The 27,809-nt window shown below is 37.7% G+C and overlaps 1 protein-coding gene across 1 annotated transcript in view; it reads right to left on the bottom strand.

Moving 5' to 3' along the window:
• Eprs1 (glutamyl-prolyl-tRNA synthetase 1) overlaps positions 1-27,809 on the bottom strand; it is a 65,805-nt gene that overhangs the window by 27,171 nt on the left and 10,825 nt on the right. The window contains exons 6-18 of the mRNA XM_090341174.1: positions 25,065-25,159; positions 19,449-19,575; positions 18,635-18,827; positions 16,587-16,758; positions 15,468-15,701; positions 14,748-14,832; positions 13,668-13,727; positions 8,579-8,689; positions 6,955-7,091; positions 5,688-5,895; positions 2,724-2,836; positions 1,650-1,767; positions 1,150-1,503 (exon numbers count right to left, since the gene is read on the bottom strand). Of these exons, the coding sequence (XP_090197300.1) occupies positions 1,150-1,503; positions 1,650-1,767; positions 2,724-2,836; positions 5,688-5,895; positions 6,955-7,091; positions 8,579-8,689; positions 13,668-13,727; positions 14,748-14,832; positions 15,468-15,701; positions 16,587-16,758; positions 18,635-18,827; positions 19,449-19,575; positions 25,065-25,159 (2,007 nt within the window). The remainder of the gene's footprint in view (positions 1-1,149; positions 1,504-1,649; positions 1,768-2,723; positions 2,837-5,687; positions 5,896-6,954; positions 7,092-8,578; positions 8,690-13,667; positions 13,728-14,747; positions 14,833-15,467; positions 15,702-16,586; positions 16,759-18,634; positions 18,828-19,448; positions 19,576-25,064; positions 25,160-27,809) is intronic.

The following is a 27,809-nucleotide window of genomic DNA, read 5'->3' as shown; positions in this document are numbered from 1 at the left end:
GGCAAGCATTATACCATTAAGCTACATTCCCAGCTGAGTCTTCATTTTTAAGCATGACTTCCTATCATAGACACCATCCCATCTTTTTTTAATTTTTTGTGGGTCATGGAGCTTGAACTCAGCCTGGGTGCTGTCCCTGAGCTCTACAGCTACCCTTGAGCCAAGCCCCACTTCCTGTTTTCTAGAGGTTAATTAGAGGTAAGAGTCTCAGGTCCTTTTGTGCCCAGAGCAGGCTTTGAACCTTGATCCTCAGATTTCAGCCTCCGGAGTAGCTAGGCTTGTAGGTGTGAGCCACCACGCCCCGGAACCATTCCTTCTTTAACCCCTTCCACACTAAAGCACTAATACACACCAGGCTGTTTCCTTGAAGGACATACTGAAACAAGAACAAAATGTCAGGCAGCATTTGATGACATTTGAAACTCCCCTATAAAGAGGGTCAAAAAGTCCTCAACGATTCACTCATTTTTCCTGGTTCACAGCACCTAATCACCTCCTGTTCTTTTTATATTGGTAATTCTCAAAGCACAAATCCTGGGCCACCAGCATCTACATGACCAAACAACTTTTCTGACATGTATTTTTCCCTGTATACTATTTACGAGATTCACTATTACTACTTATTAGAAAGGTGTGGAGGGGAGGGGTTTCCAGCAGTTTGTGTAGCAAGCTCTCTAGTAATAATTGTGCGCAACAGAGCTTAAGAACCATGGTTCCACACTTAAAATGTCTTTCTCTGAACTTGTTTTCTATAAAATGTTTCCAATTACTTTACAAATTCTCTTCCCCTTTCTCTCCCTCCTTCTGTCCTTCCTCTCTGTATTTATTTTTTTCCGCAGGCTAAATGAACCCTTTATCACTATTTCCAAACCCCAAAAGAAATGGTCTCATGAATTGTTTCCCTCTTCCCTGACAATCTGACTACAATTACTGACATAAATCTATATATATTACACAGAATATGGTCACATTACACAGTGTTATAGTTAATTTGCATGTTTCTTTCCTAGCAAACACCAACTCTCCAGTTGTGAGAGTCTTAATATTTTCAGTTGTTTGCTGATTAGGTCAAAATATTCAAGTACGAAAATGAGACTATCCTCAACTCATTTACTTACGATGAGATCTGTATAGCTCTAGCACACTGACCTTAGGGGCTTTTTCAGCTTTCAGCTTTCGAACCACCTCTCCTTGTGCAGCAACTTTATCATAAAGAGATTTGCTGTCCACAGTGTTTGCTGGTAATCTGGAAACACTCTGTACTATTGCAGCTGGAGGACTTCCAGGTTTGTATTCTTGCCCAGTTTTCTCTTTATATTCAGCTTTCAATGCCAAAAGCTGTTTAACTGCTGCATCTATGTCTTCCTTTGCTGCTTTCTTGGCTTTCAATTCACGCACTGCATCCCCTTGAACAGCCACTCTGTTGTACAGGTCCAAGGAATCCTCAGATGTAGTACATGTATTATTCAGAGGAGCTGGCTTTTCCTTACGAGGAGAACTTTTCTAGACATGCAGACAGTCAAAGTAGAATTATTGGCTCATGTTAAATGACACTCTACAAAACTATATCAAACTGGAAAAAAAAAAAAAGGAATAACGCAAGCATCTATAAAGAAAGACACTCCAAACTTTAGGAGATTGCTGTTTACCTCATGTTTTGTGGTTTCTACTTTGGTCTTTTCCTTTGACCCAGAGGTTGGCATTTCCTTTGTGTGTCCATCAGGAATATATATTAAAATGCATGGAGCTTCTTTGCAACTATGTGGGCTAAAAAGAAAATCAAAGGGCAAAAAGGTGATTTTGAGTAAAATATCTAAAACAGCAACTATAATTAAATTCCTAACAGGGAAGCCATGATTAAAAGTCCATTACAGCCAGGCACCGGTGGCTCATGCCTGTAATTCTAGTTACTCAGGAGTCTGAGATCTGAAGATCACAGTTCAAAGCCAGCCTGGGCATGAAAGTCTGTGAGACTCTTATCTCCAATTAACCACCAGAAAACTAGAAGTGGTGCTATGGCTCAAGTGGTAGAGTGCTAGCCTTGAGCTGAAGAGCTTAGAGACAGAGCCCAAGCCCAGAGTTCAAGTCCTATTACCAAAAAAAAAAGTTCATTATAGAGGCCAGGAGTGTGGCCTAGTGGTAGAGTGCTGGCCTAGAATGCATAAAAGCCCTGAGTTCCATTCCTTGGTACCACAGACAAAGAAAAAGCCAGAAGTGCTGGGACATAAGTGGTACAATGCTAGCCTTGAGAAAGTTCAAGTGCAGTGTCCAGGCCTAAGTTCAAGCCCCAGGACTGGAGTGGGGGAATATATTATACATGAGCTGGGTGCTGGTGGCTTACACCTATAATCCTAGCTACTCAGAAGGCTAAGATCTGAGGATTGTGTTCAAAGCCAGCACAAAGAGAAAAGACTATGAGACACTTACCTTCAATTAACCACTAAAAAAGTCAGAAGTGGAGCTGTGGTTCAAGAGATAGAACAACAAAGCTCAGGGATAGAACCCAGGCTAGAGTTTAAGCCCCATGACACCCCACCCCCCAAAAAAAGAACTAAGGGCCTGAATTCAAGCCCCAGAACCAATACCAAAGAATAAATAAATAAACAAAATAAAAAGCTAATTACTGGAGCTGGGGAGCTCAGTGGTAGAATGCTTGCCTTTCATTTGTAGAGTTCTGGGCTCAGTCTCCAATCAAACACACATAAATGGATACAAATACTTACCTTACAGGCTCATAAGGCTGATCACATATGAAGAATCCTCTTCTCTGGAGCTGAATAATGTCTCCTTTTTTCAAATCCTTAAGGCATGGATCCCCTAGCATCAGTTCTTCCCGCTATGAAGGTGATACAAGAATAGTATATACTGGGCTCGGAGTTTGGCCTAGTGGTAATAATGCTTGCCTAGTGTGCATGAAGATCTGGGTTCCATTCCTCAGTACCACATACATAAGAAAAAGCCAGAAGGGGTGCTGTGGCTCAAGTGGTAGAGCACTAGCCTTGAGGAAAGTCCAAGGACAGTGCTCAGGTCCTGAGTTCAGTCCCCAGGACTGGCAAAAAAAGAAAGAATAGTATATACTTTGTGGGCTGGGAGTTTGGCCTAGCGGTAGAGCACATGCCTAGCATGCATGAAGACTCAGGTTCAATTCCTTAGTACCACATACATAGAAAAAGTCGGAAATGGTAGAGTTCTGTAGCCTTGAGAAAGCCCAAGGACAACTCAGGGCTCAGGCCCTAAGTTCAAGCTCCAGGAGTGACCAAAAAAAAAAAAAAAAAAAAAAAGAAAAATAGTATATATTTTTTCAAACAAGAGCACTAAGACAAATCTAAAACAAAAGCAAGTTTAGCAGTTGCTCAAATATTCCTATTTTAAACAGATGTTAAAAATGTAACTTTTAAGCATAGATTGAAACAGTGATGTGTTAAAGTAAATGACAAACCAAACCCATTAGTGTGTACCTATAATTGCTGCATTTAGGAGGCTCCAGGTTGTGGAATTCAAACCAGCAAGGGCAACACAGTGAGACTCTGTCTCAAAATTAAGTAACTACATATATACATACATTAGATGAAAATTTAGTTAATCGTATTATTTTGAGACATCAAGTCAATATGTAGGTTAAGTTAGTTTTGAACTTGCAATCTTTCTTCAGCTTCCCAAGTAGCTGGGATTAAAAACCTATGCTACCACACACAGTTCCACCATAATTTTTTTTTTTTTTTTTTTTTTGCCAGTCCTGGGCTTGAGCTCAGGGCCTGAGCACTGTCCTTGGACTTTCTCAAGGCTAGAGCTCTACCACTTGAGCCTCAGCACCACTTCTGGCTTTTTTTCTATGTATGTGGTACCTAGGAATCGAACCCAGGTCTTCATGCATGATAGGCAAGCACTTTAACCACTATTCCAAACTCCTGGCCCTCCACCATAATTTTAAATGTTAAAATTTATACAATGAGTGACTTCAAAAACTCTCTAAGAAGCCCTACTGACCAGTCTGTGAAAATATTTTTCTTACTGTAAGTATGAAATACAATGGGAAAAAACAGGCTTAGATCAATGGCACAGAAGCCTGGCATTCAAGTGCAAGGCTCTAGACACTGAATCCAGTTCTACTATTTACTAGTCTTCAAGCAACTTACTTAACTTCGCTTGTGCTTCAATTCTAGGTTCTTATACTCTATCACTGAGCTAGCTCCCTAGTCCTTATCTTTGTCTAGCTTTGGTACTTAGCAGTCCTTTGAGGGGGGGGGGGGTGTTGATTTCCAGAATTTAAACTCTGGCTCTCATTCTCATTGGCGTTTTTTGCTCATGGATGATGATCTACCATGACACAGGTCTAGACTCCTGCATTTTTCTTTCTGCCAAAGCAGTCTTCCAAGTCTTAGCCTCCTCAGTAGGTTATGATTGCCAGATGCTTAGCCAGCCCTTGGATTTTAAAGACCAAGTCTTGCTGGGCACTGATGGCTCACTCCTGAACTCCTAGCTGTTCAGGAGGCTAAGATGTGAGGATCACTGTTTTTTTTGTGATTGTTTGTTGTTTTATTTTGTTTTTCCATGGGTTATATGGCTTGAACTCAGCCTGGGCACCCGCTGTCCCTGAGTTCTTCAGCACAAGGCTACCAATTCCCATTTTCTAGAGGTTAACTGGAGATAAGAGTCTCAGGTCCTTTTGTGCACGGGGCTAGCTTTGAATTCTGATCCTCAGATCTCAGCTTCCTGAGTAACTAGGATTACAGCATGAGTCACTGACTGAACCCCAGCTGAGGATCAGGCTGAAAATCATGGTTTGAAGCCTGCGTAGGCAGAAAAGTCACTGTGAGACTCTTATCTCCAATAAGCTACTAAAGAAAAGCTAGAAGTAGTGCTATGCTTCAAGTAGTAGAACACTAGCCTAGACCACAAAGAAGCTCCAAGACAGTGCCCAAGCCCTGAGGTTCTAGCCCCAGGAGACAAGACAGACAGACAGACATACAGACAGACACACTTCATTAATTAAAGAAAAATTAAAAACTGAGTCTTGGTATATTGCCTAGACTGGCTTCAAAGCCATGATTCACTTGCCTCAGGTTCCTGAGTGCTAAGGCTTACAGACACATGTTACCACACCTAACTTTTTTTTTTTTCTCATTTTCTTTTTGGCCAATCCTGGGGCTTAGACTCAGGTATAGTGCTCTACCACTTGAGCCACAGCACCACTTCTCCCTTTTTCTGTGTATGTGGTATGGAGGAATTGAACCCAGGGCTTCATGCCTGCTAGGCAAGCACTCTACCACTAGGCCACACTTCCAGTCCCCCCACCCTTTAATGTATATACAATTTCTTTTTCCCCAGTCCTGGGCTTAAGCTCAGGGTCTGAGCACTGTCCTTGGACTTTCTCAAGGCTAGAGCTCTACTACTTGAGCCTCAGCACCACTTCTGGCTTTTTTCTATGTATGTGGTACCGAGGAATCGAACCCAGGTCTTCGTGCATGCTAGGCAAGCACTCTACCACTAGGCCAAACTCCCGGCCCTGTATATACAATTTTGTAGACATTTTTCATCTCTCATGAGGAACTGTAAGTTTCTGATTTTATATAGATTCCCTTCTTAAATACTTGTTTGTTAAGTCATTTGAAAGATGATGTAAAAATCAATGTTAATAAAAATGTTGTAAGTTTCTATAACAGAAAAAGATGAATATAGAAGGTTACCTTACTGTTCTTGTTGACATACTGCTTAAAGTCCTCATCTTTACCTAGCACAGGCTTTGTGATCAAGTGCTCATAAGTGACACAGATAGCTGGAATAGGAAGTGCATTTGACGTCTCAGCAAGCCAAGTGATCTTAGTGGTTTTCTTGTAGTCTTTGTTTTCCAAATTCAATTTTGCATCAAGGGATACAACTTTTCCATCTGCATTTCTAGATTTAAGATTGAGAAATATTCAAAGAAATAAAGCTTAATTACTACAAGTAGATTATATTATTCTATAGTGATTACATAATTATAAAATTATTTTTTATTTAAGAAATTTCTTCAGAAAAAGTCATATCAAACCTGAATTTCTAATTTATACCAGACATTTATTAGCAATATTTTATATTAATAAACATTCTCTATTAAGATCCCAATAATCCACATCTATACACACCTGATAAAAAAACGTATTACCCTAAAATTACTTTGATGCTCACTACATTAAGCATATAAATCTGAATTAAAATCTTAAATCTACATTTTAAAAGATTTAAGTTACTTGAAATCATGTAATAACTACATGATTAAGATTTCAGAATTTACACAAATTTTAAGCATACTATATTCCATTTACATAATCTAAAAACTGAGCTAGTAAATGTAAGCCCATTGTATTGAAAAGTAAAATACATCAACCAACCAATTTTATTTTAATTAATTTATTTATTTATTTATTTATTTATTTATCGCCAGTGCTGGGCCTTGAGCTCAGGGCCTGAGCATTGTCCTTGGGCTTTCTCAAGGTTAGAACTCTACTACTTGGGCCACATATAGCACCACTTCTGGCTTTTTTTAAATGTATGTGGTACCAAGGAATCGAACCTGGGTCTTTATGCTAGGCAAGCACTCTACCACTAGGCCAAACGTCTGGCCCAATCAACCAATTTTAAAGCAAATGTTACCATAAAAAGTTACATATGTAAATTCCAAAAGAAGCATCCTATCAATTATATATAATAACAAGATGTTAAAGGGCTCAAAAGTCCCTTGAAACTATTTCTACATTTACATAAAATAATTTTAATATCACAAAATATATCCTAATAGCCTACTAATAAATTAGAACATATAATGCCAAAAGTTAAGTGTCCATAATTTGCAAAATCTATGTCTAGATATACATGAATGTCAAAAACATTCAAGGTCTAAATCAGGTGATGTTTAGTAAGTAAACATAAAAGACAATGTTTCAAATTTATTTGAAAACAGAAAAAAATTCTTACTTGTGTATTTTAGTAATGTTGAGGTTGCCCCAATTTATAAATGTAACCATCTCACCCTCTGAGAAAGTCTCTGCGTCAGCACCTTCTATGAAAACTTTAGAACTGTACCATACAGGTTTCAAGCCAACCTCAGGATTCTGATTATAAAGAGAGGGAATGTTAGTTGAAGCAACAATTTATTGTAACCTGAAGCTAGTAGGCAAATCTTGTATATTAATTCACGTATTCATTGTATCACTACACTATTAAAAGCCTATTGTTCTACCAGGAAGAAATGCCTTGTGAGATGCTTTATCTCTTCTTTGTTAGAAAAGGAACATCTGTTAGATAATCAGTTACACTATCCTTACACTAGAAAATCCTTAGTACAAATTCCAGCTCTGACACAAATCTCTGATCACTGTACTGCCTAAGGGTACTTCTAGTCTACAGCAGTCATTGATTTCAGAGCCACAATTATATTCTATTTTTATCCTCATTACTTCAGTGGCTGCTTTTCACTTTCTCAACTTTCTCAGCGCTCTCTCTCTCTCTCTCTGTTGGTCATGGGGCTCGAATTCTAGGGCCTGGGCACTGTCTCTGAGCTCTTCAACTCAAGGGTAATGCTCTACCACTTTGAGCCACAAAGCTACTTCCAGTTTTCTGGTGATTACTTGGAGAGAAGAGTCTCACACATTGTTGTGCCCTGGCTGGCTTTGAGCTATGATCCTCAGATCTCAGCCTCCTGTATAGTCACCAGCACCCAGCTCTCCATTATTTTCTACCACACATTGCTACCTGGGCAGGAAATTGTTATCTGTCACATTTTAGGAGACAAATTTTGAGAGACAGGTAAATTTTCTGTCTTCCCACTGTACATTACATGAAGAAGAGATAAGAAATAAGCAGCACGCTGACTGTGTCAAGTTCTAACATGCCAGAAAGGGGGGAGAGGGAGGAGAGGGAGAAGGAGAGGGAGGAGAGAGAGAAGAAAAAGGAGAGAGAGGGAGAGGAAGGGAGAAGGAGAGAGAGAGGGAGAGAAAGTAGGTCTAATGTTTCAGTTGAAACATTAGGAGAAACATCAGGAGAAAGAGAAAAGAATGTAAATTAGAATACTTCATCTCAGAATGACTCAAGAGGAAATAAATTCTTTTTATACATTAATATACTTTACTAAACAAAACTGAAGCATGAATTGAATATAGCCATTTCATATAGTGTGTTGCATAATATTAGTAGAATAAATTTCTTGGCAGCTGGGCGCAGTGGCTCACGCCTGTAATCCTAGCTACTCAGGAGGCTGAGATCGGATTCATAGCCAGCTTGGGCTAGGTCCAGGGATAGGACGGTAGCTGAAGAGCTCAGGGACGGTGCCCAAGCCCAGAGTTCACACCACATACACAGAAGTGGTTCTGTGGTTCAAGGGGTAGAGCTCTACCCTTGAGAAAGCCTAAAGAATGGCAAAAGCCCTGAGTTCAGGCCCCAAGAGTGGCAAAAAAAAAAAAAAAAAAAGGAAAAAAGAAAAAAAAAGCCACAAAAAAGATTTCCTTAAATTGTTATCAACCCTAATAACTAATGATGAAAAGAAATGTATCTCCACACTACTCCATGTCCCTTAACAGAAAATCCATTACTGTCAGGTGACCTTTGGGTGCTTCGCTACTTCTTTCATCTCCTCCTGTGCTTCTGGGACATTCACTGGTATGACTTCTTTCTTTAGTAATGCAACATACCGCGGAGCCACGGGGTCAATAACCTGCAACAAACACATCCTCATGTTACAACGCTGAATATCCTTTAAAATGTCATAAATAAAAGTAAGCACAGAAATACTAACTGGCTTTGTTACTGCACTTACTAAACTCTGTGGTTTATCTGTTCCCATGTGTCTGTGTTTGTCAAGCAGAATAAGGAAAACAGACATAAACGTATACAATATAAACAATTTAGAATTCTTTTCCTAGAATACCGGTGTGGAAAATTATCTTTAAATCTGTTAGCTAGTGGAACTGTGGCTCAAAGTGGCAGAGTGTCAAACTTGAGTAAAAGAGCTCAGGGACAGTGCCCAGGCTCTGAGTTCAAGCCGTGGCTAACAAAAATAAAATCCGGTGTCTAAGAGAGAAGAAATCCCTATAGGTAAGTATAATTTACAATATTGCATTGTTGGAGAAAACCATTTTAAAAGAAATATAGATATTGTTTCAGTATCTTTTTTTTAGTAATCAGGTAGGCAACATGGCACCATCAAAAAGCAGAACAGCTATAGAACACTATAATAAGGCAACTCTGTAGATTATAAAAGCATAAACAATATAATTCTATTTATCTATATCTTATACAAAGGTTGGGCACCCATAAGTTACAAGTCTGAAACCTGAAGCACTATGGTTCTAAACATTTTAGATAATGAATATTCAGTATATATAATATATATACATATATTATATATATATTCAGGAACTACTATTATTCTCGGTATTAAACAAGGGTCTAGCAATATAGGTAATCAATAAATACTTAAAATTAATTGAATGAATCATCGTAATCTGTTCTCTCTCAAACAGTAGTAGTCTCCTTAGAAGCCAATGCAGTTCTTTTATTTTACTGACCAAATTAAACTTACCAATGATGACTAATCACCCCAGTAATTCAGATTCTGTATAAAACATCTGGGAGAAAAATATAAAGATGGGCCGGGAGTTTGGCCTAGTGGTTAAAGTGCTTGCCTATCATGCATGAAGACCCGGGTTCGATTCCTCGGTACCACATACATAGATAAAAGCCAGAAGTGGTGCTGAGGCTCAAGTGGTAGAGCTCTAGCCTTGAGAAAGTCCAAGGACAGTGCTCAGGCCCTGAGCTCAAGCCCAGGACTGGCAAAAAAAAAAAAAAAAAGAAAAATATAAAGATATTTTTTCCCTTTTTAGAAAAGTGTAGGAAACAGTGGCAAATCTGGTTACAGTTGTTTTACATTTTATTACTTCTATTGTTGGACTGGCTTTTTTCTTTTTTTTAATTGAGAGTAACCTTTTGCTTTAGGAGAGAATGACATATTCTCATGAACTCAGAGGAAAAAAAAAAAAAAAAAAAACCCTTCCTAAAGTCATTTCCGCAAAGTGCAGAAAGCCATTTAAATTTTCCTTGTCTGATATTCCTTGTCTGCTTATATTTTATGACAATATTAAATCACTACTCAGCCTTAAGTTTACTATTTAATTCTTTTCTCCCTAGTTCAGGGCTGCCTTTCTCACCTTCTACTAGGCTAGAATGATCAAAGATTTAATTTGTAAGTACTCAGACTAGTATTTAAGAAAAACAAAATTTAGTTCAAGACAATAATACCTGAGAAATTTAACTCAGGTCAATGTAGCTGTGTCTCTGTCTCTGTCTCTCTCTCGTGTCTCTGTCTCTGTCTCTCTCTCGTCAGTCGTGGGGCTTGAACTCTGGGTCTGGGTGCGGTCCCTGAGCTCAAGGTAACTGCCCTACTCCTTGAACCAGAGCTTCTGCTTTTCTAGTGGTTAATTGGAGATACGAGTCTCATGGTCTTTAGTGCCCAGGCTGGCCATGAACTGCAATCTTCAGATCTCAGCCTCCTGAGTACCTAGGATTATACACGTGAGCCTGTGCACCCAGCAATTTGCAACTGTGTTCTCAACTAAGAAAAAGTCAGCTGGGGCATTTATTAGTGCAGACTCTCAGGCTACTTAACCTGGAAATTTATACTCTGGTAATACTGAGCTTCCAATTTTGGTCTTACATTTACTGTGGAGGTGCTCCACATCTCCAGCAAATTTAAACAAGCATTCCACAGGATGGTTAACATAAAAAATGTTTGGGAAACTTTGAATTAGAATTTTTAAGTCTGTATTTGGTTAAGTAGTAAATTCTATATTTTAATTACTCTAGCTAGAGGCTAAAGCAGAACTGCTTGAGCCCAGAAGTTTAAGACCAGCCTATGTAACACAATAGGATATCATTTTTCACTTTAAAAAAATAAAAATCAAATTATATACATCACAAAGTCTCTGGATTAGTGGTTTGTAAATTACTTTAAAGAGTCTGAGGATTTTACACACTTCAATCACAGCAGCTTTAAGTTTGTTAGGATGTATATAAAAATTTTCATTGGAGATTGCTTGTTTGGGGAGCAGAAAGAAACACTCTACACACTTTGATCTAGTAGCTGAAAGCAAAGGCAAAGAGACTGAGATAAGAGTTGGGGAAAGCTGCTACTTCACTGTTTAGAAACATACATTTAAATACAGTAGCCTGGGCACTACAGAGTGTAAGACTCTTATTTCTAATTAACCACTAGAAAAGGAGAAGTGGTCTTGTGGCTCAAGGGGTAGAACAGTAGCCTTGAGCTGAAGAGCTTGACTGGCAAAAAATTAATAATAAATAGATATAATTAATACAGCAATAAGTTACTAGAGACAAATAACAGCTCTGAAGTAAACACCTTAAATCTGTGACACTTCAGTCTAGACTTAAAGTTTAAAATTTTTTTTCCCCAATTGTATTTTATTGTTGGGGCAATGTACAGAGAAGTGTTACAGTTACATTCGTCAGGTAGTGGGTAAATTACTTCTCAAACATTGATACCCCTTCTCATGTTTTTGTCCCTACTTTCTTCCAAAAAGTTAATTTTTTTCCAGGAGCTTACAGCTCATAACTGTAATCTTAGCTACTCAGGAGGCCTAGATCTAAGAATATTGGTTCAAAGCCAGTCCCAGTAGAAAAGTCCATAAGACTGATCTCCAATTAACCACCAAAAGCGGAAAGCTAAAGGAGTGATTAAAATAGAAGAGTGCCAAGTTCAAATTTTTGCATTTTAAATTAAACCAAGGAGAAAATTAATAAGGCTAAGAATTTAAAGTAAGCTCTTAAAAGGTTTCCTACCAATATCAAACTCAATTTGCTTTTTCTTTTTTGCCAGTCCTGGGCTTAAGCTCAGGGCCTGAGTGATGTCCTTGGATAGTCCTTCGACTGTCTCATGTATGCTAGACAAGCACTGTACCACTAGGCCAAACTCCCAGCCTCAAACTAAATGTGCATTTTGCAAACTATAAAAAAAAAAAACTATAGTCTAATTACTTATAATGCAGAAAATTATAGTTCCTTGCCAAGATGAAGTTAGGCTAAGAGAACAAGCATCTTAGTATATTTATGAGGATACAGAGGTACCAGCCTCCCTATGTCTCAAGCACTACATTACACATCCATTTCCTGCTTTCTTCTTAGCATGTACACTTCATGCTATAAATAAAGCTCTTTCTTTAAGTAAGTAGGTAAAGAGCCCCAGGTCATTTTCAAATAGAGGCTGCTTAATTTTTTTTTCCTGAAAATTATTAGTAAAAAGCAGTAAGGTTAAAGATATAGATGGTTTAGTTTTTCCCTTAACATTTACTTCCCAATGCCACTGCACTAAAATACATTTTAATGAAGTGTTACTTAAATTTTAGCTGTAGACATTAGAGCAAGATAGAAAACAACCTACTAGTAAGAATGGAAATGAATTGAATTCTAAATAAAGGATCTGTACCAAAGGGGTGGATAGAATGGTTTACGGTATAGGAAAATGTCATTAAGGCCATTAACAGGAACAAAAAGTATGTAATCAAAGTGATTTCAATTTTACTATCAACCAAAATTTAAACTTTCTTATTTACTAGATATTTAAGGATAAAGGATCATTTCATTCGGATTTCAGGAAGTACAAAGCAAACTGACTCACTGCTTTCACTCCCTCCTAAATCCCCATAAACAAATCGAGAAGGACTATCAAAATGAAGCTAACACTCAATTCTGCCCACAAACTTTATTAGTAACTGCAGCAACACAAAGTACCAGTTAGTAATTCCTTTATTTTCAAAAAACTGAACACAAAAAGGACACATGCAAGACAAGCAAACTATTTCTCAAGGCAAAACAGCACAATAAAGCAGCAATTCCAATAAAGAATTCACAGAACACAATCACAGAAACCATAGTTTAATACATGGCATTTTTCATTATTTGCCTTATTATAGTATCTAAGCATCTGTTCCCAATTAGTAAATAACTTCAATTTGCATGATTCCTTATTTGATTTTCAGTTTGTTGTTTTTTAAAAGCTGGACTCAATAAGACACAAAAATTTCAACTAGTGAGCTTTCTACAACCCAATGATGTACAATTTTAAAGCTTTGAGTCCTCTCAGCATATAAGGGAACAGGGGGAGGAAGTTAGCCAAGTCTTCCCCTATGACATCAAGAAGAATAGAGGACCTATTTTATAAAGCTGCAATAATGCATTCCCAACATGTTTGCATTAATCAGACTTTCATATAAATGTGATTGTGCTTCACTCAGATGATAACATGTAATAGGCTAAAAAGCTATGTTTAAAGTAAGGCAAATAAAAGCATTTAGTAATACCTTCTTACAGAGAGCTCGCAGCTTGAAAACAGAAAAATGAAATGCAGAGTGTTCACAAAAGATTAAAGGAAAAAACTATAACCATTTCTCATAAATTCAAGTTTGTCTGTTTCAATTATTGTTTACCTGTTGGTATGGTTAATAAGCTCAATGCTCTATAGCCTTTTTCTTTTTTAAAGGAAAATATTCCATTTTCCTGGAAGACTGCAAACTGATAATATCCTTCCAAAATTTTTTTCTAACACAGAACACTAATGATTTCTACGTACATATTATTCCAAAGTCATATATGATAAAGAGAAATGAGTGTGACCTCTGTACCTTTTTGTTAAATGCCCAGATCTTGTCCCATTCCATGTTCACAACAGATCGTGAGGAGCCCTAGACCAATAATAAAAAATATTTTAAGGCTATGAAGTAGTAAATAGAATATTTGTTTCAAAGAAACATTTTTTAGAAAACAAAACCTCAGTAAATACTTATACATTTACTTCAGCTGAAACTTAAAACTTGTTGCATGCAAACTAATTTGTTATCCTTAACTATTTATTGTCAAAACTCAGTCATTTTTACTGGGAAAAATACCCCACCTTTAGTTGGGCGCTGGTGGCTCATGCCTGTAATCACAGCTACTCAGGAGGCTGAGATCTGTGCCAGCCTGGGCACAAAAGTCCATGAGATTCTTATCTCCAATTAACCACCAGAAAACTGGAAGTGGAGCTGTGGCTCAAGTGACAGAGAGATAGCCTTGAGATGAAGAGCGCCCAGGCCCAGAGTTCAAGCCCCATAACGAACCAAAAAAAAACAAAAAAAACAACAAAAAAAAACCACCTACCTTTGTTCAGTGCTAGGTTAGGAGTTTAGGACAACCTAAGTTTTCCACTATTATAAAAAGCTAGCCCAAACAAATATAATATGAGACTACTATCTCCAATTAACCAACAAAGAACTGAAACCAGAGGGGTGGTATGGCTCAAGTGGTAGAGTACCAACTTTGAACAAAAAACAAAGCAAGACTGCAAGACCCTAAGTTCAAGTCCAAGTACTAGTGTGCATATGTGTGTGGGTCTGCGGGTTAAGCCTAATCTTTGAATCACAAGGCCCAAGTGTATCTGACTTTGGTACCTGGTATATTGTCTGTATGTTGTTTATTTGAAATAAGGAAGATGACTGGGAGGGGGTGGAGGGAGGCAATGTAGGAGAAAAGCATGGGAAGGGGTATCAATGTGCAAGACGTAAGGCGCCCCAGTTACATTTGTAATTGAATCCCCTCAATACATCATCTGGACAATAAAACATAAAATTTTTTAAAAAGGAATAACAGAGATAATAACAACTAAAAGGATATTAACAAAATACCTAAAAATTTAAAGAGAACCTAGGAAAGAAAACTCAACTCACTTGAGCAGCAATAAACTGTTTCAGCCCTTCAACTGTCATTCCTCTTCTCAAAACACCACGCACTGTAGGAAATCGAGGGTCATCCCTGGAAAATATGAAAACTGTTAGATATCAAGAAGATATTTTAAAATATGTATGCATAAAAGACATTTACTGAGTAATAAATTATAATTCATATATAATTCTGGTAAGCACAAATCAACAAGAACAGGTTTCACTTATAGATACATGATTGTATGACCACATTCATTTTTATATTCATCTTTCTTATAAAAATCTCATTTAGGTTTTTAACATGCCACAGAAATTTTCATATTTGTTCAACAATATGGACGTGTGATCCTCAACACACCAAGGCTGAGATCACTTACATCTTTATCAAGAGTATTTTGACCATAGTAGAATATGGAGAATGGTAACAAGATCTATGAAATACCAAAGTTCTATACACTTTTCTATTAAAGGCTGAAATCTTCAAAGGATGTGATCTTCTGTGTGGCATTCTCATGTACTGTGCATGGTCTACAGTGAACATTCCATGTTGATACCATTTAAAACAAGGGAGGGTTTGGGGACAGAGGAATACTAAGGCACGAACTGAAAGCCTTAACCAGGATTTCTATATAGACCCACAGACTCATCCAGTGAACCACCACTGAGTTAATATTAAAAATCAGATACAAATAGTTCTTTGTCAATTCTAGGTAACATGAAACATACCATCCATCTACTAGTCCTTCATCGACAAACCATGTGAGTTTTCTTTTGGATAGCACTGTATTGTTGAGATTTAGGCGACTATATTCCCAGATATATGGTTTTCTTATCCCTAAAGCTTCAATAATCCAGTAGAACTGCTCATCTCTGTCATGGTACTCAGTTGTTCTTAGGGCATGTGTAACACCTTCGATGCTGTCAACTATAGGACAGGCAAAATCATATGTTGGATAAACTCTAGAAAAAAAACAATGTTTTTGAATTAACATTACCTATTTCATGTTCCCTATCTTAATCAACATTTCCTATTTTATGTTTCCTATCTTAAAACATTTATATGCAGCAATAGTAACAAAAAATATAATTATTTGTAAATTTAGGGTTGTTGTTGTATGTGTGTGTGTATGTATGTGTGTGTGTATATATACTAGTATTAGGGGTTGAGCTAATAAAGGCCTCATATGGCTGAGAACAAGAGGAGAGTAGTTTGTGGATAGCCTAGGAAAAAGTTCAAGAGACACCTCAATCAACAGCTGGACACAGTATATGTAACTGTTATCCCAACTACAGTGGTAAGTATAAGAACAGGATTGTGGTCAAGGCTAACACAGGGAGACTGTCTCAAAACAAGTGAGCTTGAGCCCTAAGTTCAAATGCCAATATTCCCCCCAAAATAGAACAATTTTACTGAAAATATACTTTTCTTTATCGGTGGAAGAGCAGTTGTCTAGCACCTGCTAAATATTGTGTATGAGCCAGAGCAATATACAAAACAAAAACCTATTTTCTTCTGCTGCTTATTATAATGTATAAAACTCTTAAGAATGCAGCAGGATTGTTATGTTTGAGAATGGTTCTTTACCTCTAAAAAAGATACTCACCACAATTATACCTACTAGATACACAAAAAGCAAATTGAGGGAGAATCAAGCACTCTCATAAATGGACATTACTATTGGAAATACCCTCTTATATCTGACTAGTGAATAAGCAACCTCTGAAAGACCACAGGCCACCTGGCCAATTCACCTATGCTTTCCAGACTGACTACTCACACTGACAAAACAGAATAGAAACAAAAGCATAGAAGGCTACCTGGCATACTGAAAAAGACACACTTACTTGTATTTACTCCCAGTTCTTGGGTGCGGTTGAATTTTACAGCGGTAAAGTGTTGGGTCCCTCAGGCACCCGTTGTTACTAGTCATGTCAATTTTTGCTCTCAAACAACAGGACTGACCAAACTGACTTCCTTTTTTCATTTCTTCCCACATTTGTAGATTCTTCTCAACCGCTATAAAATGATAATTATATTAGTATTTAATGCTATTAATGTAGTTAAATTCTAATTACTTTAGTATTCTTACAACTTGATACACATTTTCATTTTATGTTAGTCATATTCCATTAATTCCATTAATTTCCATTATCTATGGTGGTAGCTCACACCTGTAATACCAACTACTCAAGAGAATCATTGTTCTAGGCCAGCCCTAACAAAAAAGTTAGTAAAACTTACCCAAAAAATAACTAAAGCAAAAATGCCTGGGATGTGCTCAAGTAGTAAACCACTTGCCTAACAAGTCCAAGGCTTAGAGTTCAAACTAAAGTGAGGGGGAGGGGAGACCAGTAGAATATGGTATAAGCTGAGACAATGGGTTCCTGTAGAGAATAAGAAATTCTTAAACCACAGAAAACAACAAAAGGTTCTTCATCCCAAGTGACTATGAGTCTATGTCAGTCTATTCTCTAAGAAAGAATTGTGAAAAGGGATCTTTCTGTGTAAACTTCTGGAGATACAATGGACATATTTCCTATAACCAAATGTCAAGATAGAACTGGGATCAAGTGATAAAAGTCCCTTAGCTAGCAAGCACAAGGCAATACCCCAATACCACCCTCACCCCTGACATATACAAAGATTAAGACAACCGTGAAGGCCCAATTGTTAGTCTTTAAAATGTAAATTAGGGGGGGACCAGAGTACAGCCTAGTGGTAGAGTGCTGGCCTATCATACACGAACCCTGGATTTGATTCCTCTGTACCACATACACAGAAAAAAAAGTCGAAAGTATTGCTGTGGCTAGTGGTAGGGTGCTAGCCTTAGGAAAGCCCAGTAAGTGCCTAGGCCCTGAAGTCAATCCTCAGGACTGAATGAGAAAAAAAAAATTTTATTAAAAAAAGGTTTACCATGACAATTTAAATACTTCAAAAATAAGTATGAAAGTTCTGGCAATATAACTACAAAGACTACAGAACCAAAATAGCCCAATTTGGGAGCTCAGAAGACAGGAGAGCAACTCATAAATGAGAAAGGTATATTCTTAGGAGGCACGCCTATATTCTTAGTACTCAAGATTCTAGATGCAGGAGGATAGCAGATACAAGATCAACCTAGGCTATAGTAAGACTGTCTAAAGGAAATAAAGTGTGCTCTTTAGAGAGATGATATTTCAGTATTATAGAGTATCCACATATTAAAAGGAAGACTTAAATATAAATAGCATTGTCATATAACAAGTTAGCAATGCTAAATATTTAAATTAAATGAGTGTAGGGCCAGGGATATAGTGATATCAAGTGTTAGTCTAGCATGTGCAAAGGAATGTATTAATATCAAGTGTTAGTCTAACATGTACAAAGCCCTGGGTTTGATCACCAGGACTGCAAGAAAAAGAGCTATAAAATACCACAGGAAGGAAGTTTTCAAGTGAAATACACTCAAAAGACTGCATATAATAAGTAAGAACTACAAGACATGGGCTCTGTATATGGTTGTTACTGGTAATAAAGCAGTAAAAATATAAACGATTACAGAAAAAGAAAAAAAAATTTTGTGCGTGTGTATGTGTCAGTTCTGGGGACTGGGCATTGTCCCTGAGCCTCTCTATGTTCAAGGCTAGCCTTATAGCACATGAACGACAGGTGACATTTCCAGCTTTTTCTATTTACATGGTACTGAGGAATTGAACACAGGGCTTCATGCATGCTAGGCAAACACTCAACCACTAAGCTATATTCCCAGATGAAAAAAGATTTCTGAGATGCATTAACACAGAAACTCAATCTGTTGCAAGCCAGCATTTTTCACAATAAAGAAGTCATGTACTGCTAAGGAAGCACATAGTACAGAATATGAATTAAAACATCAGACAAAAATATGCCTTACAATTATTTCTATGTTTGGATTCTATCCTCTGTTCACGTTCTGCTTTCATCTGCTCAGCAGGCGTATCATCAACAAAAGCCTTCCCTTCTTGAATTAGTTTCTCTGCATATTTCATTATAGTTTCAAAATGATCCGAAGTGTAAGTAAATTGATTTGGTTTGATATGCAGCAATGCAACATCTTCCAAGATAACCTGCAATAGATTTAAAAATAAAAATCAGTGCATATTTTCGTTTTCACCATTATTTCTGATCCTTGATACTGCATTTTGAGTAAATGTAACACCGTCTGTCTTAAATAGCCTGAAAATGGCCATGGATGTTGTATGATATTAAGTCAGAAAAAAAAATTCATTACGTTAAGCTTCCAAATTTCCAGCTCCGAAAGCTGATCTCATGAGGGAGGTTTCATTTATTCTGGAAAAATTGATTATTATTTATTGCTCATACAAACAATCCTTTGTATCTTCTTTTGCTTCTGAATAAGGTAAAAAAAAACTACATTTTCTAATACCTATTTAGTGATTATTCCATTCATATACTTAATGACAAAAAAGAAACCTGCCTCCAATGAATTTGGTACTTAAAGGAAAATACAGCACGTAGGTAAATTCTGTAACTAGAGAAGAAGAAAAAAATTTTGGGGGGGGTATAGGAGCTTGACAATTTTTGGTTTGGGTCCCAAGAATATACATAGGTGGAATATACAGATAGGGTGGAGGCAGCTGGTTTGCTTTCATACCATGAAGGTATCAGGTCACACTCTAATTTTAATTAACTTTTCTGAAAAAAGTCATCACTACACTTTTAATTACCTTCTCAAAATCTTCCTTTTCTTTTTCAGGATTTGTGTCATCAAATCTCATGATCAGTTTCCCTTTAAAGTTAACCTGGTAGTGCTGGTTCAGAAGAGCAGCTTTTGCATGCCCAATGTGTAAGTAACTAAAACAAAAACATTTCACAAAGAAACTCATTAACAGGTCTTGACTAAATACTTCAACTCAACCCTGAGGAGATGAGGTCTAAACAGAACTTCTAACTGGTATCCCAATCGTATTTTACTTTTCAACAAGAAGTACTAAGATAGAAAATCTGACCCTGAAGGGAAAAAACAGACTAGGAATATTTATAATATGAAACAACTTTGCATGTAAAATTACCATATTCATAAAAGTTGTAGTGTTCTTCCTCCCCCTCCCCCCAAGAATAGTGGTCACCTGGAGAAAAACTCCTGAAACATTTCCAGTTGGTAGGGTCCCCTTATTATAAGACTTGATGCTACAGGGAATTGGACAAGTACCTAGTACCCACTAGAGAGAAACACTAAGACTGTCACTGTGATGGTTAAGTGAGAACCTACTAGAATTATGAGGAAAAAATAGCTGGGCATGACAGCTCACACCTGCTAATTCTAGCAGTAAGGAGACTGAGTTGGAGGATCACAAATTCCAGACTATCCGGTCTTCATAGCAATATCCTGTCTTAAAAAATGAAACAAGCCAAGAAACAACAACAAAAAAAAAAAAAAGAAAGAAAGAAAATAAAAGAAAAACTGGATTTCCTCTAGAAAAAATTTCTTTCTCTAGAAATTTTATTTCTCTAGGATTTAGCATTTTCAAAAGCAAAATAAAAAGACTTCAATCAAATGATTTCAAAGGTCTCATCTAGTACCAAACTCCGTGAATCAAAATGTATAATATTCTTTTCAGCCAGATGCTGGTGAATCAAACCTGTAGCTACCTCGGAGGCTGAAATCTGAAGATTGAGGTTGGAAGCCAGTGAGGGAAGGAAAGTCCAGGAGACTCTTTTATTTCCAATAACTACTTTTAAAAAAAAATCAATAAGTGGAGCTGTGGCTCAAGTGGTAGAGCACTAGCTTTGAGGAAAAAGAAAAAAATTCAGAGTCTCCAGGCCTGAAGTTCAAGCTCCAGGTCTGACACTATAACACACACACATTCACAGTTTGTTCTTATGGGGAACTGACAATTGTAAAATTTAATTGCAATGTAATGCAATATAAATTTAAAACTATTATAAAATAAAGTAACTTAAAAGGCCTGGAGCCAGTGGATCACACCTGTAATCCTAGTTACTCAGGAGGCTGAGATCTGAGGATCATGGTTCAAAGCCAGCCCAGGCACAGAAGTCCATGAGACTCTATCTCCAATTAGCTACCAGAAAACCAGAAGTGGCACTATGACTCCAAGTGGTAGAGCGCTAGCCTTGAGCTGAAGAGCTCAGAGACGGAGCCCAAGCCCAGAGTTCAAGCCCCAAGATCAACCAAAATAAACAAACAAATAAATACAGGGCTATGGATTCCCTAAAACAGAAACTCTAGGTTTTCTTGAAGCAGTTTAATTCAGTAATATGCTATATAGTACAAAAAAGATATAGTTACCTATATGGTCACCTATTGTTTGAGCTAATCTGCTCAGCTTTAAATACAAAATTAAGAAGGATGATGTAGAGTTGACAGTGTAGCTGAATGATACAGTATATGCTGACCAGGAACAAGATGCTGGGAGAGAAGAAGAGATTTGAAGGAGAGGAAGAAAATAGAGGAGAAAAAGAGGAGGAAAAAAAGAAGAAAAAGAGAGGAAAGGAAGGAGACAGAAAAGAGAAAGGGGGAGAAGAAAAAAGGGGAAAAGAAAACAGGAGGGAGGAGGGGAGAAAAGTGATGAGAAGTCTTAAAGATACAAGTGAACCTGCAATAATGTATATTCCAAGCCTCAGGAAAAAACAACCGAGATTATAAAATACCATAACTAAAATTAATCATCTGAAAACACCACAACAGTTAAGGAAGTTAAGAATCACGCTCCTTTAGTTACCAGTTACGCTGAATTGGACTTCTGTTATGTTCAGCAAGTACATAACAATATTTAGCTACAAGAGTCAGATGGCACAGATTTTGAGTTTGGCAAGATATTAATATATTGTATGACTCAGCCTTCTTCAAAGAGTTGTTCAGATTAATGACTTACTATATAGAAAGCACTTGTTAGTGCCTGCACATGACAGATGTTATATACACACTAGCTAAGAATAAAATAAAAGGCAAAGTTAAGCCTTCTGGCTCTTGCATTCAGAACAAAAATAATTGTCTTTAGCAAATATACGGGAATTTAATGAAATTTATGGATAATAATGAAATATTAGTTACCTGTATTAGAGCATTTATCTCTGAAAATGACATAAACATGTTTCATGATGTATATGCATGAGTATAAATGTATAAATCCAATATTCAAGAAGTGATAAAAGACATAAAAATAGTATTTAAAAGTAGTTTTTATCAAACAATTAATGTTAGTAATGCAAACAATAAGTATGACTTCTCATACCAAACGTAAGAACAGAATATTGGGAGGAAAGATTTAATGATATCTTTAAAACTGAACTAGCACTGTTGGCTCACTATGCAATCCTAGCTACTCAGAAGGCTGACAGCTGAGTGAGGATCATGGTTCCTGGCAGGAAAAGTCCATGAGAGGTTTTTTTTTTGGTTTGTTTGTTTTGGGTTGGTCAGGGGGCTTGACCTCTGGGCCTGGACACTGGCCCTGGGCTCTTCAGCTCCAGGCTCGCGCTCTACCACTTGAGCCACAAAGCTACTTCTGGTTTAGTAGTGGTTAATTGGAGATAAGTCTCACAGACTTTCTCGCTTTGAATGGTGCAATCCTCAGATCTCAGCCTCCTGAGTAGATAGGATTACAGGCATGAGCCAACAGAGCCCAGCTTTTGACTTTGAACCTTGATTCTTAGATCTCAGCCTCCTGAGTAGCTAGGATTACAGGTGTCAGCCACTCCTGCCCAGCTTTTCTTTTCTTTTCTTTCTTTCTTCTTTTTTTTTTTTTTTTTTTGCCAACTTTGGTGCTTGAACTCAGGGCCTGGGCACTGTCCCTGAGCTTTTGCTCAAGGGTAGCACAGAGCTACAGAGCCACAGAGCTAGTCTAGCCTTTTCTGCTTATATTGTATACAGGAATCCATCTGAGGGCTACATGCATGCTAGACAAGCACTCTACCACTAAACCACACTCCCTGAAACTCTTAATCTCCAATGAATTACTCAGAAAAAGCCAAAAGGGGAGCTGTAGCTCAAGTAGCAGAATGATAATCTTTGGCACAAATGGGCTCAGATACAGGACCAGGCTCAGGACCCCCCCCCCACACACACACAAAAGAACTGAACTATTACATGTTACTTATGACTAATTTCATTGAGTCAGGAATCAATCAAGTTCTTTACTTTTTCAGTTAAAATCATTTTCATTTTTTTCCTACCTATCCCCTAGGTTAGCATCAGGATCAGCAAACTTAAAAAAAGCAGAAAGAAGCTGGGTGCCAGTGGCTCACGTCTGCAATCCTAGCTACTTAGAAGGCTGAGATCTGAGGATTGTGGTTCAAAGCCAGCCCAGGCAAGGAAGTCTGTGAGACTATCTCCAATTAATGACCAGAAAACCAGAAGTGGTGCTATGGCTCCTCAAGGCAGTGTACCAGCCTGGAGCTGAAGAGCTCAGGGATAGCACCCAGACTCAGAGTTCAAGCCCCATGACCGACCAGGAAAAAAAAAGTAGAAAGAAGTCATGAGGCAGTTGCTCAAGTTTGTAATCCTTTAGATTACAAGTTTGTAATACTTTAGAGGCCAAGTGTAGTGAAGGTTTGAGGTTCAAGGCCAACCCAGGCAGAAAAGTTCATGAGATTCCATCGCCAAAATAAAAAGACAAGCTAGGGCCTGGAGGGTAGCCTAGTGGTAGAGTGCTTGCCTAGCATGCACGGAAGTGCTGGGTTTAATTCCTTAGTACCACATATACAAAAGCTGGAAGTGGTGCTCTGGCTCAAGTGGTAAAGCACTAGCCTCGAGAAAGCTCAAAGACAGTGACCAGGCCTTGGGTTCAAACCCCAGGACTGGCAATAAATGAATAGAGACAAGCTAGAGGAATGGCACAAGTGGTAGAATGCCACAGAAACAAGCAGGCTGAGCAAGCCCAAGGCTGAGTTTAAATCCTAGTACCAGTAAAATAAATAATGTAGAATATCTGGAACTATACAACTGGCTTTTCTTTTAATTTTTGTTTATGTGATACTAGGAATCAAACCCAGGACATCATGCATGCTAGACAAACACTGTACCACTAAGCCACATCCCCAGGCCTAGAATTGGTTTTTATTGGTGAGATCACTTGCAAAGATCTATTAAATACACACCTAAAAGAAAAGTGTTTTCTTCCTGGGTGTTGGTGGCTGACACCTGTAATCCTACTCAGGAGGCTGTGATCTGAGGATAAGTCCATGAGACTCTTATCTCCGATTAACCACCAGAAAACCAAAAGTGGCACTGTGGCTCAAGTGGTAGGGTCCTATCCTATCAGCCAATTTCTGTGATCTACATATTCCATCTACCATAAAAAGGCAAGAATTTGAAATTCTTATCTGAAACAAAAACTGAAATAAAAAGTTGTAAAAAGAATCACTCACAAATTCACATTGTCTCTAATGGTTCAGTGCTTCGGTACACAACTGCATTAGTAATATGTCTTTAGTAAGACTCATTTTATTACATTAGTATCATAGGAATTACAAAGCTTGACGTTCCTCTGCTTCAAGGAGATGGATGTGGAAAGGCAGAGTCCCCTCAGCCTTAGGGAATGGTGAAAAAGATCTGAAACAGCCCCAGGGTATGACTTACAGGAAGAACAGTTTTTCTTAAATTGATTATAATTTTCTATGTTCGCCAAGGTTAATGAGTTTGGGAAACATGTTACCAACAGAAGGAACTAAGTAGGAAGATATTTTTTTTAGCACTCTTCTCTACTTGAGGACAAAATACTGCTATCTAATTTTTACTGCTATTATAAAAGAATGCAGATAAAAGTTAATCCCTATCTATAGACATCTTTAAATTTGAGTTTCTTCATTCACTAGACATTGTGTTAAAAATGAACTATACAACTTGTGGGGTAGGGGAGATGGAGGGTAAAACTGTGAGAAAACAAGGGAAGGGGTGACATAGTTGAAAGAAATGTACTCATTACCTGATCTACATAACTATAACCCCCTTGTACATCACCTTTACAATAAAGATTAATGAAATGTTAAAGAAAAAAAATTAAGTTTCTTCTTATCAGTGCTGGGATGTGAACTCAAGGCCTTGCATTTCCTAGGAAAACACTACCATTTGAGCCACTCTGCCAGTCCTTATTTTAATGATTCTACTTATGATATTTTATTTGTATTTAAAATGGGATAAAATTTAAATGTCCCTTCTATTGTCTTAATAATTTAACTAATTAGCTGTTAATAATTAAGAACTATTATGACGGGTTAAAATTTTAACTCCCATCATTAAAATCTTATTTACATTCTTCTATATCAACTCATTAGCATTAGAAGTTGGATAACTTAAAGTGTAAGTCTGAGCTGTATTTCCTTACCCACTAGCTTCTGGAGGAAATCTGACAGTAACCTTTCCCATCTCTGCACCTGGAAGCTCAACAAACTTCCCAACATCTTGTTTTTTCTCAGGTGCCTGAAAAGAAAAACATCAACAACAAGAAGTTATATGATGTGTTCACTAAAGAAACTTTTAACCTGGTAAATGATACAGCATAGTAGTTATGAACAAAGTGATGACTAGAAGATCATTTCTGCATTTGGGGACTTTAAAAGTACACACCAGCAACACAGATATTTAGAAAGTACAGTCAGAATGTTTAATAAAAACTAATCAAGGGCCGGGAGTTTGGCCTGAGGTAAAGTGCTTGCCTAGTAAGCATGAATACCTGGGTTCGATTCCTCGGTACCACATACACAGGAAAAAGCCGGAACTGGCGCTGAGGCTCAAGTGGTAGAGCTCTAGCCTTGAGAAAGTCCAAGGACAGTGCTTAGGCCTTGAGCTCAAGCCCAGGACTGGCAAAAATAAATAAATAAAAAATAAAAACTAATCAACAAACCAGGTACCAGTGGCTCACCCTAGTAATCCTAGCTTTTCAGAACTGAGGATTGTGGTTTGAAGCCAGTCTTGGGCAGGAAAGCCCATGAGACTCCCATTTCCAATTTATCATCTAAAAAGCAGCTGTGACTCTACTCGTAGAGTACTTGCTTGAGCACAAAACTTCAGGGACAATGTTCAGGCCCTGAGTTCAAGCCCCAGGATTAGCACGCACACACACCCCCTAAATCAACAATACCCAGGTCATCAGGAAAAGCTTAAAAGGAGAAAAGAACCAAGCTGGATCTCTTCTAGTCTCAGGGCAGCAGGCTCTCTCAACCATTCTTTTTCTACTCACAGGCTAGCACTTCTAGCATCTCACTGGTTAACTGGAGATAAGATTCTATTGTTTCTGTCTCTCTAAGCTGGTTTTGAATGGAGATCTTCTGATCACTGTCTTTGGGATAGCTAGGATTATAGATGCAACCACTAGCAGGGGTTCCAATCTACATGTTAAAAAGTAGAAATGTACCAGGCACCAGTGGCTGCTACTCAGAGAGGCCCATATCTGAGAATAGAGGTATAAAGCTAGCTCCAAAGCCAGGCAGAGCAGAAAAAGTCCTTGAGATTCATATCTCCAAGCAACCACCAAAAAAGTCAGAGGTGAAGCTATAGAGTGTAGCTCAAGCAGTAGAGCACTAGCATTGAGCACAAAAGTGCCCTGGGCATGCATTCACATACACACATGCACACACACATACATGTGTGCAAGCTTGCACGCAAGCACACACACACACACACACAAAGTAGAAATGGATCAGATGGAAAGGATAAAGGGCTTAAAGGCAAGATACAAAGGCAGGGAAGAACAACGCAGTATCTATATATACTGGATATATGAACAAGAAGTTGAAATAAATTAAGTGGTGACAGCTCACGTCTATAATTCTAGTTACACATGATGCTGAGGTTTGACAAGCACAGTTCAAGGCCAGCCCAGGGAAAAGTAAGTCTATGAGATTCTTATCTCCAATTATAGCAAAATGCCAGAAATGGAGGTACGCCTTGAGTAGCAGAACACAAGCCTTGAGTGAAGAAGCCAATCAAAAGTTCAAGCCCCAGTTCCAACCCACCAAGTTTAGTCCTGGCTTTTATGTTTCAAGTAATAGGAAGTAGTAGGGAAAATGAAATAAGTTACTTCCATATTTTAAAATAATACCTACAACAGCAAAAATGCAGAATTAGAGAAAGAACAAGTAAAGTAAGTTCAGTTATGAAAAAGTATATAATGAAGAAGATGCAATAATATAAAGCAGAGCAATAGGGATGAACAGAAAGAAAATTTGTAGATAGGAGAATAAGAGGGCTTGTTGACCTATTAGATGGAAAAAACAAAAAAATTAAGCAAATTTTACATTAGAAAAACCTTCATTAAATAAGAACTGAGCTATTCATGTTGACTATATGAAGCCAATCAAATTAGAATGACTCTAGGACCTTTCCTACTGTATTCTATTACCACATCTTCCTATAGAATTAACAAAAGAATCTATAACTTCCCAGAACTCAATGATTCAAAAAAAGAAAACAGTAGATTCAGGAGACAGTAAAATAATAATAGGGGCTGAAAGTATAGACTGATAGTATGTGCTTAGCAAACATGAGGACTTGGGTTCAATCCCTAACACTAAACCACAGTATCAGTGAAAATTCCTATGAAGTTTGAATTGTCTGAGAAAAATACTGGAGAGTCAATCTTTCACAAGCACAAAGGGCTTTATGTAATCTACCAGTTAATGTTAAACAAAGATTTAGCAACAGGTTTTTCTAAGAAAATCCTTTTTCACTTGTGAAAGGATAAGTTCACTTTTTTTTGTGCCTATGAATTCTAAGTTAAGCAAACACTGCCACTGGGCTATACTCTCAGTTTCTGAAAGTAAGTTTTATGAGTAGCAATAATTTCCTTCTCAGATCCATACTGAAATATCAGCATTTAAGAAAGGAGAAAAGATCCAGGCTCTAGTGGCTCACACTGTAATCCTAGCTACTCTAGGGGTTGAGATCTGAGGATTACCATTCAAACCCAGCCTGGGCAGGAAAGTCTGTGATACTCTTATCTTCAATAAACTACTCAGAAAAAGCTGGAAGTGATGTTGTGGCTCAAGTGGCAGAGAGCTAACCTTGAGCACAAACCGCACCCAAGCTCTTGAGTTCAAGCCCCAGGATTTCCCCCCTCCCTCCCTCTAAA

The sequence above is a fragment of the Megascapheus bottae genome, chromosome 10, assembly GCF_031878675.1.
Source record: "Megascapheus bottae isolate mThoBot1 chromosome 10, mThoBot2.hap1, whole genome shotgun sequence".
In the NCBI taxonomy this organism is placed as follows: Eukaryota; Metazoa; Chordata; class Mammalia; order Rodentia; family Geomyidae; genus Megascapheus; species Megascapheus bottae.
Note: the sequence above shows the minus strand (reverse complement) of the source record. Positions and strands in the feature narration are given on the sequence as shown.